Below are 14,141 nucleotides of genomic sequence, written 5' to 3'. Positions count from 1 at the left end.
ATAATGATTTAGTTTCAATTTCCTTCAATTGATTTGATCATACAACTAAATTATAAATCAACACATCTATCTAAACATATCGAACAACATAGTATAGAGTACTGGAGTCAGAATGAAACCCATTATCAAACACTTTCCCCATTTTTAGTCAGTCCTTCCAGTAAATAGTAATTTAAGGGAAAAAAGGCAAAACATTGCATAAGAAATTAAGAGACTTAAAATCTTAAGTACTATTTCTGGTTAATCTATCCTTAAACAATGGCAACCCATTTGCTTAAATTACACTTTGCTTTTGAAGAGGTTTGCAGATGAGAGAAAGGAGGCATTTTTTAAACATTAGATAGTGTCTACCCCCACATTCCACTTCTCGGAAGTTATCCTACAGAAAAACTCTCACGACTTAAGACAAAAGCAAAACCATTTACTTCACCATCGCTTATAACAGTGACCATCTCCAAACAAACTAAAGCTGATAGATGGGGGAATGTTTACATCCAGTCAAAGAAATACTATGTAGTTTAGTTTTGTTTTTGTATGAACATACACAAATGTCCCACATTTGCTACTCACCCCCAGACACATTGGCAAGTGCGTGAGAAAGGAGTATGGAATAACATACACCAAAATATTAACGGGAGGCATTTCTGAGGCATGGCGATGGGACAACATCCAACTTTTGTGCGCTACACTTCATAATGGTTACTTTTTGTTTTTTATAAGTATTTATTTTGTAATCTAAAAAAACCTGAAGATTTTTAATGTAAAAATAAAAATACAAATAACATTGCTATTGTATTTTTAAACAAAAGATGGTTCTATTTCAACACTACAGGAGACGAAAAGTGAAATTTAAAGAGCTACGGACGAGACTGAAGGACGAGGACGGAGGAGCCGACGACAGAGGGTGAGAGGCTTCAGACCTCACGTGCAGATGGAGGACGCCCATGGAAAGCTACGCTGCAGCGCTCCAGGAACTAAACGGCACAAAACTGGGAATCTCCCAAATCACACACACAAACAGAAACCCTCGCAGCCAAGTGAAGGGACATTCGCATTTACGCAAACAGGGAGGTAAACGTGATCAGCAGGGAGGGAATGTCAATCAGAAGTGCCCGAGTCCGCACAGGGCCCAAGTGAAGGGAGGAGCTGTGTGCGGGAGTCAGGGCGGAAGGGGAGAAACACAATCCTGACGGACCTGCATTTTGCTCTTAACATTGATGAGCAGCTACGTCCAACTGCTTGTCTTGCCAGCTCCCTAATGAAAAACAGCTTGGAGAATGTAAACAACATATTGGCTCGGGAAGAATATAGGGTCATAGTTCAGATAGCTTTAAATAATTCATTTATTACCCTAGGCCTGAGAAATATCTAAATTGTTTTAGAATTTTTACTTATATTTTAGCAAGAAATCAACAGGCTCATACTCTTTTTCCATAACACTAATACGTAATTTTAATTTATTCAAGAAATAATTACGGAGCACCTGTTATGTACCAAGCACACTCTGGGGTTTCAAGAAGAAAACAGGACAGACAGCATCCTTGTTCTCCAGGATGTCATGTGATATAATTTCCAAAACATGGCTGCGTACATTTTATTTACCTTGATCCTCTGTGGCATATATTATTCACCTTATTTTATAATGAGGAGGTGATTTGCTCAAGGTCACAAAACTAGGAACTGGAAAAACCAGGCTTGAAACAAAATTTATAGTCCGTCCCTGGTACTTTGAAATAAAACAGGCTGCCTCTTTAAATAAAATTAAAATTTGCAGATGATCTTTCAAAACCAAACTAAGTTTTTAGACCTGTAGCCTTACCAAAAAGCACCACAAAAGTAGAAAATGAAATAATAAAAATATTGTATCTATAATACTACCAATATTTTAAACATGTATCAGTGAGTTTAGAACATAATTAACTTCATTCTATTCATACTATTCTGTCATGTACTACTCTAGTCAAGGCTCAATATTTCTCTAAGAAAACTAAGCAATGGTAAAGGTTTCTAGTAGTTTTTAAAATGATGAAGAAGAATGTCTGGTTGGAAAACTCATCAGAAAACCAGCGGTTCAGGCAATATTTCTTTCTTTACTATTTTATATCAATAACTTTGGAAGAAATGACATTTTATTTCTAAAAGCTTTTATTTTTCAAAAACAAATTAACTTCTCATATTTGTGAAACATTAGCACTGACGATATAGATTTGAGCTAAGTTTACATTCAATGAAAAAATCTGAATACATAAATTTAATATGTTTGATATGTTGGAGTATTAGAAAAAAATATTCTATTTATAGGATATCTGTGGTCTGGCTTGCATTCCAGTGCATTATCTACATAAAAATTAGACTCTGCAAGACACTTCATTTCTCACATTCCTTTTTGCAATATCAATGTAGATGGCATTAAAAATCGCAACTGCAGTTTGGAATAAACTGCAGTGTGAATCATACACTCCGAGTTCTTACTGGATAATAAAAGCAAAAGATTTGAAGTGTGGTAAGGGACAAAGAAAGCTTATCTCGTTCAATTACTGCCTTTTCTCACAGCTAGCAATTCGACCCTAAATGTATTTTTTAAGGCGGCATTTGATTTATTACAGTATGCTGCGAGCTGGAATTACAAAAAAAAATCGCCATCTAAGGACGAGTGGTGTTTCCACAGCCTCCCTCGTTTTGAAGGCTGGCACATCGCAATCACACAGCTTCCAGCTGAAAAGCAGTCACTCGCACTGCACAAGGAGCAGGCAGACGACAAGAGTCCAAGGCACGTGGGACTTTAAAAATAGACAAACCTTAGTGCTTATAAAAAAGCAACTATGAAATTATATGTATTCCTGGGGACGGGGAAACGGGGAGTTTCTGTATGGGGTGATGAAAAAACGCTGGGAATCTATGGTAGCAACGGTCGTACGACATTGTGAATAGAATCGATGCAACTGAATTGTACAACTAAAACTGGTTAAAATAGCGATGTTTATGTTATACATCTTTTGCCACATTAAGAAAAGCAAGCACGCAAGAAAGAAAATTATATGTATTCGCATTTGGTTAGTGCTAGACTGACTAACCCGGAAGATGTTTGACAAGATTTAAATCTAAATAATATGTTAGTACCTGCTTATTTAAGTACTCCAAATTTTATAATTTCATCCTATTTATAAGCCTTCCATAGGTGAAAACATTAAGGAACGCGAGATAAAAACGACAAAACTACTTGCCTAACTGCCTTTCTCTTTTCCTGTTGGTCGGAGGAGACATAGGCCTTCATCTCGTCAGTGGCCCGGCGAAGCTGGACTTCCAGGTTCTAAGTGTAAAGACTAAGTTTTAGGTTAAGTCCTTGATATATAAAAATCTCAGAAAAGTTTCGGGTCTACTTCCTTTGTCTTACCTTAATCATACAATTTGTATAGTGGTATTTACTTTCTTCTTGAAGACATTCTTCACGGAGTCCTCTGACTTCCTACAATATATAATTTTATGTATTTATTTTACTTTTTTCCCTTCTTTTCTTCAGTAAAATATATAATTGTAAACAGGAAACATTATTGAAAGAAGAATCAGACGCAGAGAGGATGACTAAATGCACAACGAAAGAAATAAGGTCAGAGTCACTTCTTCCTCTGTGGCTGTGACTTCGTTTACTGTAACAGACTAAGCTGCAATCCAGAGACTACTCATGTCACTTTAAAACCCCAGGCTCAGCTATTCGCTTATGAAGTACCTACTGTGTGCCCAGCTCTGTTAGGTGGTGGGGACGCAGCGGTGAACAAGGCAGGTCCCTACCCTCATCCAAGCAGAGGAAACAGGCGCAAACGAGGGAACATGGGATGAAGGTGGTTTTCGATGGGGACAAGTGCCGGGAAGAAAATTTAGCAGTAGAATGGGAGAGGGTGACTGAGGGGGCAACGTTAGATGGGTGATCGGAGACGATCTCTAGAAGGAGGTGACATTTAGGCTGAGATCTGAAAGACGAAAAGGAGAGATCACAACAAAGAGTTGGAGGCAGAGGGTCCCGGACTGAGAAGAGCACATGCAAAGCCCTGAGGCGAAAACAGACTCGGCCAGCTGTGGCCGGAGGCCCGGGCGAGGAGCAGGGCACGTGGACGTGACGCTCCTGAGGTGGGGGGGCCTTGGAGACCACAGCTGGGAAGTTAGGTTTTAAGAGCAACAGGAAGCCAGGGGAGGGTGGCCTGGGTTTTACACTGGTTTCTTCGGCTGATTTTTGGAGAATAAGCCGCAGGGAGGCTGGCGTGGAAGTGGGCGAGCATGTGGTGGGTTGCTTTGGGAGTCCAGGAAAGACATTATGGGGGCCTGGGCTTCGGCGGTAGTGATGCAGGTGGAGAATTCAGGTGTGCCCATCAAGTTTGAAGAAACAAAGATCTTTGGAACTTAGGAGACAGACTCAGGGGATAAGGGAAAAGATTTAGAAATCTTTCGACATTGGTGTAGTAAAAATATGATTCACAGGCAGTTTTTACTAAATTGTTAAAATAGAAGCTGTCTTCTTACCTGTTCTAATTTGGACCGATTGCTTTCGAGGCCTGCCGCACAGCTATCGTACTGGGATTTCTTTTCATCACATTCCTGGGTTAGCTCCTAGTATAAAAAGGGTAAATGACTGAATAAGTGAAAAACAAAGGCCTGAAATGCGGCTCTGACACAATGCATGCCCTTGTCAGTCTTGTAACTGAACTCTAAGCTTCTTGGCATACTTAAGAGTTATTTATAAAACAATCGGACATTTGAGAATTATGACAGATGAAGGTGCTGATAAAAACAACAGCTACCACGCATTACGCTGTGTGCCAGGCTCTCTGTCAGGAGCGAGGGATACTGCAGTGAACAAAATAGCCAAAACCCTTCCCGTCACGTAGGGACCGGGCAAGCCGACGGGCAATGCAGGGCGCACGGGAGCACGTGGGACTCTCACAGGACCTCGCCCAGGCTTGGGGACCAGTGGGGACAACTTCCTGGGGAAAAGTATATCTAAGTTGAGGTATGAATGATTAGTAAGAACAGTTAAGGGGAAGGGGATTAAGAAGGAGAACGTTTAGAAAAAAAGGAACGCTACATGTAAAGGCTCGGAAGCAGGATTGAAGAACCACTGAGCATGCGCAGTCGTCTGTCATGCGGAATGTGTCTGGGACGGGCGAGGAGAGGCGGGAGGCTTCGGTCGGGGCCCGATCAGAACTCTGAGAATCACGTTAGGGCATTTGAGCTTTACCTCTGACAATAACTACAGCTCACGACAACCCCTTCGGGCGTTCATACCCCCAAATCATGCTTGGAGAAAGTTCAGGGAGGCCAAGTACCTTGCCAAAGATTATACTGCTTGAAAGAGGCGTCAAAATCCAAATTCAGTCTGCTTGAGTAGTTTTAAACTTTCATCTAATGTAATATTTTGAACTAGATAATCTAAAAAACCTTTTGCTACAAACACCTAGAAATGCCAAAAGTATCTATAAACAGCCTTGCGAATCAGAGCAGACCTGAACTCTCTGAGAAGTAAGAGAAATTTGCCAGGGCCAGAAATTACCCCGTGCCGCTGCGGTGCAGGGGTCGGGGTAGTCGATCTGGCTTAACAGAGTGATTAGAAGTCCCGGAGGATGGACGACCAGGCCGTTGGCCTGTGTGGCCTGTGCAGAGAGGGAAGTTAGAACTGGGAACCCCACGGTAAATCCAAACTGTTTTTCAACCTTGGAACCCGTGAGTAAAGGGTTAACCCCAGGCCTGGCCTGAAGCCTGCCAGCCTCAGAATGACCTTGGTTTCACACAGCAGTTTCCTTGGGAACGGGAGAGTTAACATGAATGGGTAATGTGGTGTTTTCTCTGTCATCCGGGGCTGCATCTGGTTTGAGGTGACAAGTACAATATTAAAGATTGGTGAAAAGAAGGAGCTGTGGCTTTTACGTATCAAAGTGACCCACAGACACCTAGGCTCTCACCGGTGACAGTAATACGCACCCTAAGGGGGAGAAGGGGCAACAGAGGCCATGTACTGGGCACGTTGGGCCTCTCAACGAGATGAAGATACGTTAGCATTTGGAAGCCTTCTTTCTTGTCTGCGAGTCTCATGGCCAAACTGATGGGTAAATGCATCTGTGCGGCCGTGGAGGTGGATGGACAGGGGCCCATCCTCAGGCCCGTCTGGGGTTTGAACTTACCCCGCCTACAGGGGCTAAGAGCTCTCAGGCTGAGCCATTAGCTCAGAGTTAGCTCCGTGTCTGTGATATTCCTAAAACACCTGGCAGAACAAGTGTAAAACCCGTCTGGAGGGACACACCCTCCATCCCAGCTGCCAGGGTTCAAGAGACAAAACCTCAAGATAAGCTCACAATCCAAAAGTATAAACACATAAGGAAACAATCCAGTATGAGTGAGAATCAGAACATATACAAAGCAGGACTATACCTCCAGAAATACTGAATGCTAGAAATAAACCTCCTAAATAAGTATGCTTAAAATAATTAAAGTTATAAAGGAGGAACTGAAAATACGATTTAAACAGAGAGTAAAATTAGAACAAAAAAATCATTAAAATTAAAAACTAAGTTGTGACATAAACGTAAGATTAGATACAGCTCAGGAAATAGAAGAATGAACTAGAAAATAGAGCTGAAGAAATTATCCCAAATTTATCACAAAGATACAAAAAGATGAAAATATAAAAGTGAAATCAAGCAATAGAGAACAATATAAATATGTCTAACGTACATCTAATAGGAATTGCTCGAGAACAGACTAGAAAGACCAGGGGAGAGAATATTTGAAGATATGATGCAGAATTTTTCCAGAATTAATGGAAGACAAAAAGCACAAGCTCCATCAAAGCAAACGAAACTAAATCTATACTTAGATCATGGTAGTGAAAATGGACAACACCAAAGATAGAAATATTAACACTAATCATAGGGACGACATTACCGAAAAAGAAATACTAATTAAGCTGATAGCACACCCTTTGACGCAACAAAAGAAATCAGAAAGCAATGAAAAGAACTTTTTTCTGACCAAGCCATTACTTAAAGAAGAAGAAAAAAGATGGTTTACTTATAGTAATGACGCTTTACTGAGAGGACCACTAAAAGAAAACAAAACAAGGAAATTTAATTTCAGGAGGAGAGATTAAAATACAAGAAGCAATGGTGAGAACTGCCAAATATGTGGGTAAATCTAAACAGAAAATGATGTTTAAGGCGGTAATTATAATAGTAACGATGGCCATGACAACCACTTTTACAGATGAAGATTAAAATGGAAATAAAATACCAGAGGATAACAATAGGGTGTAAAATTATTCTAAGGTCCCTGTACTGTTTGAGAGATGCTGCTTGACTCTAGACTTTAAGCCAGGAAAATACGTTAAAAATTAAAGAGCAAACAATATCAGAATGGAAGATAGAAAAAGGAAACAAAGGGAAACAGGAAGATAAAGTGAACAGGATTGGTGCAATGGAGGGTCGGAAAGAGGAAAAGAAGGAAAAGAACAGTAAATGGAAATAAATCCCAATGTATCAATAGTAAGAGTAAACACAAATGGGGCTAAAGTCACCAATAAAAGACTGAACGTAAGAAACCATACCCACACAAAATCGGGCTATATGCTATTTACGAGACATAAACAGACAAAAATGAATATATAGACATAGGATGCTGAAAGTAAACAGAAATAAAAAGATATACCAAGCAATACTAACCATAGGAAAGCTGGGAAACTTACATTAATCGTAGACAAAATAAGACTCCTAGGCAAAAAGTTTTTTCGGGGTATAAAAAGAGTCAAAAAACAATAGCAAAACACATAATTTACTGGGAAGTTTTTTTTTAAACCTGGAATCTTTTTTTAATTGTGGTAAAATACACATAACGTAAAATTTACCATTGTAACCATTTTAAGTGTACGTAGCAGTAGCATTAAGCACATGCTCATGGCTGTGGAACCAACCAACCTTCCAGAACTCTTTTGATCTCTCAAAACTGAACACCTGTCCCTATTAAGCAGCAGCTCCTCATTCACCAGGAAGCCCTGAACAACACATTTTAGAAGCCTGATCTGATGAACACATGGCGAACCCCGTACTCAACAACTGGGTAACGCCACATTCTTTTCAAGATCAAGTCACTGAAAAAATTAGGTTGGCTTCAGATCTCTCCATGGACACACTTAACTCCAGAGGACTGTGGAGCTATACTTTAAAAACTCTCAAGGGAAGAAAGCATGATGTAAGCATTTTATGCTCAGTCAAGCTGTTTGTTGTTGAAGCATTTAAGGCAACAAACTCTAGAACGTGCATGAACTTATCAGGAAATATTCTTCTTCTTAGCCTGTTTTGAGGACTTTACGAGCGGACACAGAAGAGACAGTAAAAAGGAGGGAAAAAGGGCAGGGAAAGGATGGGTCACGAGCACCGAATCTAGTAATTACAGGCCTAATACTAAAAACAACAGTGTGAACTAGGGTAAAAGAACAGTCTAAGTGTCACATGCCCTAACAATGTAGAAACGATACAATAAAACCTTCAGGAAGGGGAAGGCAGAAAGAAAGTGAAAGGCAGAGCAGGTAAGCTGGTTTCCTCACTTTTTAAGTGCTAGAGATGGTGTGTGTATGTGTGTGTGTGTGTGTGTGTGTGTAGGGTGTCCAGGGTGCCATTTAAAGCTAATGAATCAAGTCATAGCATAAGCATATTAAAAGTATAAAGGTAAACAGTAAGAAAGACAGTACAATCGACTAAAATCAGGGGCTAAAGGAGAGGAAGGGAGGGAGAAGGAGGAGGAAATATATTAATTTCATCACTGTTCAAAATTTGAATTAATAGATACTATCTACAGAAATGGATGATTAATGGTAGTTATATAACCACTAGAGCAAAACCACAAGCCAGCACACACACACACACACACACACACACACACACACACATACACACACAGTGAGAAAGAGAGAGCAAGAGGGAGGGAGGAAGGGAATGAACGGAGGATTTTTTTTATAGGCTTTTAAAATCAAAAGCAAAACATAAACTGCACCACTAAGGCCAAATATGGCTGCATTTCAATAAACATAAATGGGCTAAACTTATCTATTAAAATAACCTTTCAGATTATATGACATAACAAGACCCCATTCAAGATCGATTCAGAGAAACACCTAAAGCAAATTTTTTAAAAAGCTGAAAGCAGAAGACGGGCAGAAGCACAGCGGGCAAACGCGAACGGAAGGAAGCCGGCAGTCTGACCTCAGCATCAGTCGGAGTTGAATGCTAACCTCCCTCGCCGCCCCCCCACAAAAAGGCTTCGTTTTTTTTACAAATGAAACGTGTGGAGAGCAAACTTTAGGTAGCCAGTAGTTATGTATTCATTAATTCTCAGGAAATTTCTAGAAAATTCATATGGAACTGTTAACAGTTTTTACTCTGGAAACCGTGCTGCGGGTGCAGGGAGAGAAATAATCCTATTCTTACCATTAAATGATTCTTTACAGTCTGAATTTTTGCCAAGAGCATAGTTTTACCTTTATAAGAAAACGTAATCAATAAGAAATGTTTCAGTAAAATGAATAATTATCATTGTATACTTAAAAATGAGCATTTTGGCTTTCCCCCATATATTAGCAATTATATGTAGTCATTTGATTACATATAATTGATAAAACTGCTCTGAAGAAAACAAACATGAACCCTTTCAAGGTGCTACTCTGCTCCTAGATAATTATAAAAGATTTAACTATGTTATAGATCGTAATTGTGATGCTCTAACTTTAAAAGAGTTGTTATTATTTAAATTGAGAACAGCATGCAAGAACAAAAGAAGAAAAGCACAATGATAACTTCACTAAAACGCAATACACTTCACTATAAAGTGTCCTAAATATTTGGAGATGTGGCCATTAAAGCTAGCATTATAAAGTACTTTTTTAAGTACTCCTGCACTTCGACAATATGGAAATACATCTATGCAGTTTCGAGTGTTAAATAGACTTAAATAAGTTAAATATTCAAAGTAGAGAAAAATTAAGAATTTCGGTTAGTATTTAGAAACAGCGTAACGTCAATGGAGTGTCTGACTCGTTTTTTTCAGGATACTTTAGGTTTCTGGGTAGAAACGGAACCATTATGGATGGAGGAGGTGGGCACGTGGAGATGAGCGGAATGAGCGTCAGGCACTCGCCAAAGGCGTCGAACTCAGACAATAAAAACAAAAACCAAACAGTTATCGAGAACACAGGCGAGTCCTGCACTCTCTCTTAGATTTTATCGCGGTAACACATACGTGGACACGACGGCTGGGACCGTTGTCGGGTGTGCAGTTCAGCGGCATCCGAGACGTCACACGGCTGTGCCGCCATCACCGCGACCCGGCCCCAGGGCTCCTTCATCGTGGCCACCACACACCGGCTCCACTTCCCCCGCTTCCCTCCCCTGGTGCCCTCTAATCTACCTCCTGTCTCTACAAACGCGACGTCCCTCGGTAACTCGTGTAAATGAAATCAAACAGCGTTTGTCTTTTCGACATGACAGGAGACGGAGGTGGAGATGCGGAGATGGCTTCGGCGCCCCTGACGTGAGGAATATGGAAGACCCGGGGGTGGGATTATTTGAGAATGCTGGTGAGGTAGCTACATTTCTTTGTAATAGGAGAGGTGGATAAATGCCTGACGTACAGAGAGATCTAGGTAAATCACATAAAAACGAACTGCAGGTGTTGGTTACATTATAATAAATGACTTTATAAAATTTAAGATCTAGGATATGGTTTTACTTAGAAAATGATTTGGTTGAAAAACAATCATATTCCTTCTTTTAAAAATGTTTTTATAGTTACAAGGATAGATACCTTTTTAAAAAAGTCCTTATGTATTAGTCCTTATTGCAAAGCGCCTTACATGTTATGCCGTTTAACCATTAGCCACCTTATTAAAAAGGGACTAGCTTACAGATGAGGAGGCTGAAGTTTGTACAGTCACTCACCCAAGGTTATCTGGACCTGACTCCACAGCCCACGTCCTTAATCGTCCTGTCCAGATCGTGTCCCTATAATTAGTGCACCTGGTACCAACTGCCTTTGACCTGCTGGTGTTTCCCAACCATGTCAGGAAGCTTGTCCTAAATCTGTGCCACGTCGTGCGCCCTTATTAGCCCTCTACTGACAGACGGCACAGTTTAGTCACATACACCGAATGACTCTTCTGCTGAATGAATAAATTAGCAATATATTTCAAAAGAATTAACAAGTAGGGAGCAGAAGGGTAGTGTGGAGAAAATGGGCCTTGAACTCACATAGACTAATGTGAGTCTCTGTGCCTTCACTTACGCCATCTTAAACAAGTTATCTGACTTCTCTAAGCTACAATTTCCTCCCCTACAGAAAATCTGAAAATGTCTATTTTGTGGTTGTTCTATTGAATAGTAAATGTATAAATGAGAAAGCACTAACATGACATTACAAGTGCTTGATACTAATTATTTAATTCCGTAGAAGTCTGCTTCTAGTTCTAGAAGACTCTTGCTATTTATACGTATACTATACTTGATTTTTAAAATACTTTTTATAGATGTTCTGTCAATTAATTAAAAAATATTATTGAGCGCCTATATTATTCTAAGCTTGGTTCTATACACCAGACACTTAGAACTCTGGTAGAGATTATGGTAATCTTAAAAGGGACACAGCAATTCTTTATAAATTCAAAAAAAAAACAAAAACAAAAAAAAACCCCAACAACAACAAAAAACCCCAAACCTTTCTAATTTAAGATACAAAGTAATTTCATTTGCATTACATAGTCTTATAGCAAAACTCAACATGGTCTGTCTTGAAGCCTTCACCTCAGACTTCACCTAGTCTCACACCATGCTCCTAGGTGACCACGCCCTCCCCTGGGCTGTGCCCACACACTGTATCTGGGACGATGCTTACACACTTCAACTGGGGCCCTGACGTCTTCTCCTGAACTCTCTCTGGACATTAATTTCAATGCATCAACAATGAATTCATCATTTTCCCTCTTCTTTACCCACTGCCTCCACCAAAACTGGCTTTTTATCATCTCTAACCTGCACTGTTAGCAGCTTCAAACCTCACAATTACTTTTGCTATCTTTTGTTCCCTTGTCCACAATTAGTGTTCTTCCATATATTGTTCAGATCTATTCCTCCTTGTCCACTTCTTCCACCCTCATTCCTTCTAACCTAGACTGTCAAAAGACACTTGATTGTCCTTTTATTTATTGAAAGTATAATTATAAAGCCACGGAGACTGAACCTGTCAAAATCCCAATAAGAATATGTCAACAAATAAGGAAAATAAAACAATGGCCCACAGATTGGGAACACTCCATATTCATCCCAATCTGCGAGAAAAGAGAAGCCAAGGAGTGCAATAGCCATAGGACCATTGCTCTAATTTCCCAAACCGGTGATGCCCAAGATGATGCAACAAAGGCCTCTACCTTCTATGGAGCAAGAAATGCTGGGTGTTCAAGCCAGATTCAGAAAAGGAAGCAGCACCAGAGCTCTGACTATGAGCACTCGCTGGACACTGGGGTGCGCCTAAGAATCCCAGAAGAAGGTCAGTCTGTGCCATGCAGACGACAGGAAAGCCCCTGACTGCATCGATCGTGAGGGGCCACAGGCTGCTCTGAGAGAGCTGGGCGCGCCTCAGAGCCGGGCTGCCCGACGTGCAACCTGTTGCGGACAGGAAGCCGCTGCCAGGACAGAGTGCGGAGGGACAGGATGGCTTCCTATAGGCACAGGTGTCTGACAAGGGTGCACTTTATCTCCCTGTCTGTTTAAGCCATGCACAGAACACATTAGGAAAAACTGGGCTAGACTCAGAGGAAGGAGTAAAAACTGGTGAAAGAAATATCAGAAATATCAGTAACACGGAGATGACATCATCTTACTGGCAGGAAGTAGCAGTGGTTTAAAATGACTTCTGATGCAAGCGAAGGAAGAGAGTGCCCAAGCAGGACTGCATTTAAACATCAAGAAGACAAAAATCGTGACTATAGAACAAATACGCAACTTTAACAGAGACAACGCAGGCGCTGAGATCGTTGTTTCACTTACTCTGGCTCACTCTTCAGTTCAGATGGAGAGGCAGCCAAGGAATCAAGAGAAGGCTGAGACTCGGAAGGGCAGCAACGCAGAAGTAGGAAAGATCACCAAGAGCAAAAGTGTGTCGCTGGACGCTGAGGCTAAGATCATCCACGCCCCTGTGTTCCCGGTTGTCATGTTCAGATGTGAAAGCTGGACAGTGACGAAGGCTGACAGGAATGACACCGATTCATTTGAAATAATGGTGTCGGGGGAGAGCCCTGCAGATCCCCGGGACCGCCAGAGAGACGGACAGGTGGCTCCCAGAGCAAATTAAACCTGAAACACTGTTGGAGGCAAAAATGACAAAGCGGAAGCTGTCCTCCTTCCGGCACATCGTGGGATGGACTGACTCCATCACAGAGGCATGGGCGGGAGGCTCCAGGGGCTGAGCAGGGCTGCTGAGGACAGGACACTGTGGACCTCACTCGTTTACAGTGTCACCAGGAGTCAGCGCTGACTCAATGACATGTAACGGACATAATTATAAAGACTATGACAAGCAAGGGAAATATAACATAGTAACTGAATACGACCTTAGAGTAACGAGAGGCAACATATGCTACATATTAAAAAAATATTTATATACAGGAGGACAAGGATAAAACATGAAGATCAACGCTGTCCAGCCGTTGGTAAGAGGTGATGGGTGCTGTACTGAAGAGTCACAGTGCCTGACATACTCAGAGCCTCTCCAGAGGGAAGAGCCTCTGGGCAGCCCTACGCGCTACCACAGCACCCCCCGGACCCCCGTCTCCCCACTCTCACCCACGAGCAGTGCTGGTTAAACTAAGGAGGGACCCCTGACCTGACCGGAGGATAGCCTCGTACTCTTTGGGGGAGTCTGTCATGAAAAACTGCCCTCCAAAAACAAGAGGAGCTTCACCAGGAATCTGAATTAGAAAATGCAGTAAAAATAGGGCAATTAGTAGGGAAAACTTCAACGCGAAGTATGTGGAGAGAAGGCCATGCACGGTGTGAGATATTCATCACAAGGAGCCATAGGCAAGCTGAGGTCACGAGCGCGCCAATTCAAAGGGTAAG

The 14,141-nt window shown here is 41.3% G+C and overlaps 1 protein-coding gene across 3 annotated transcripts in view; it reads right to left on the bottom strand.

Annotated features, from left to right (window-relative positions):
• The window catches only part of IFT81 (intraflagellar transport 81), a 65,826-nt gene that overhangs the window by 6,832 nt on the left and 44,853 nt on the right, over nucleotides 1–14,141 (bottom strand). For all 3 annotated transcript variants that reach the window (XM_016149656.2, XM_016149657.2, XM_016149659.2), the window contains 3 exons: nucleotides 4,516–4,602; nucleotides 3,395–3,466; nucleotides 3,225–3,310 (listed from right to left, as the gene is read on the bottom strand). In XM_016149656.2, the coding sequence (XP_016005142.2) occupies nucleotides 3,225–3,310; nucleotides 3,395–3,466; nucleotides 4,516–4,602 (245 nt within the window). The remainder of the gene's footprint in view (nucleotides 1–3,224; nucleotides 3,311–3,394; nucleotides 3,467–4,515; nucleotides 4,603–14,141) is intronic.

Source organism: Rousettus aegyptiacus, unplaced genomic scaffold (assembly GCF_014176215.1).
Source record: "Rousettus aegyptiacus isolate mRouAeg1 unplaced genomic scaffold, mRouAeg1.p scaffold_m13_p_5, whole genome shotgun sequence".
NCBI lineage: Eukaryota > Metazoa > Chordata > Mammalia > Chiroptera > Pteropodidae > Rousettus > Rousettus aegyptiacus.
Note: the sequence above shows the minus strand (reverse complement) of the source record. Positions and strands in the feature narration are given on the sequence as shown.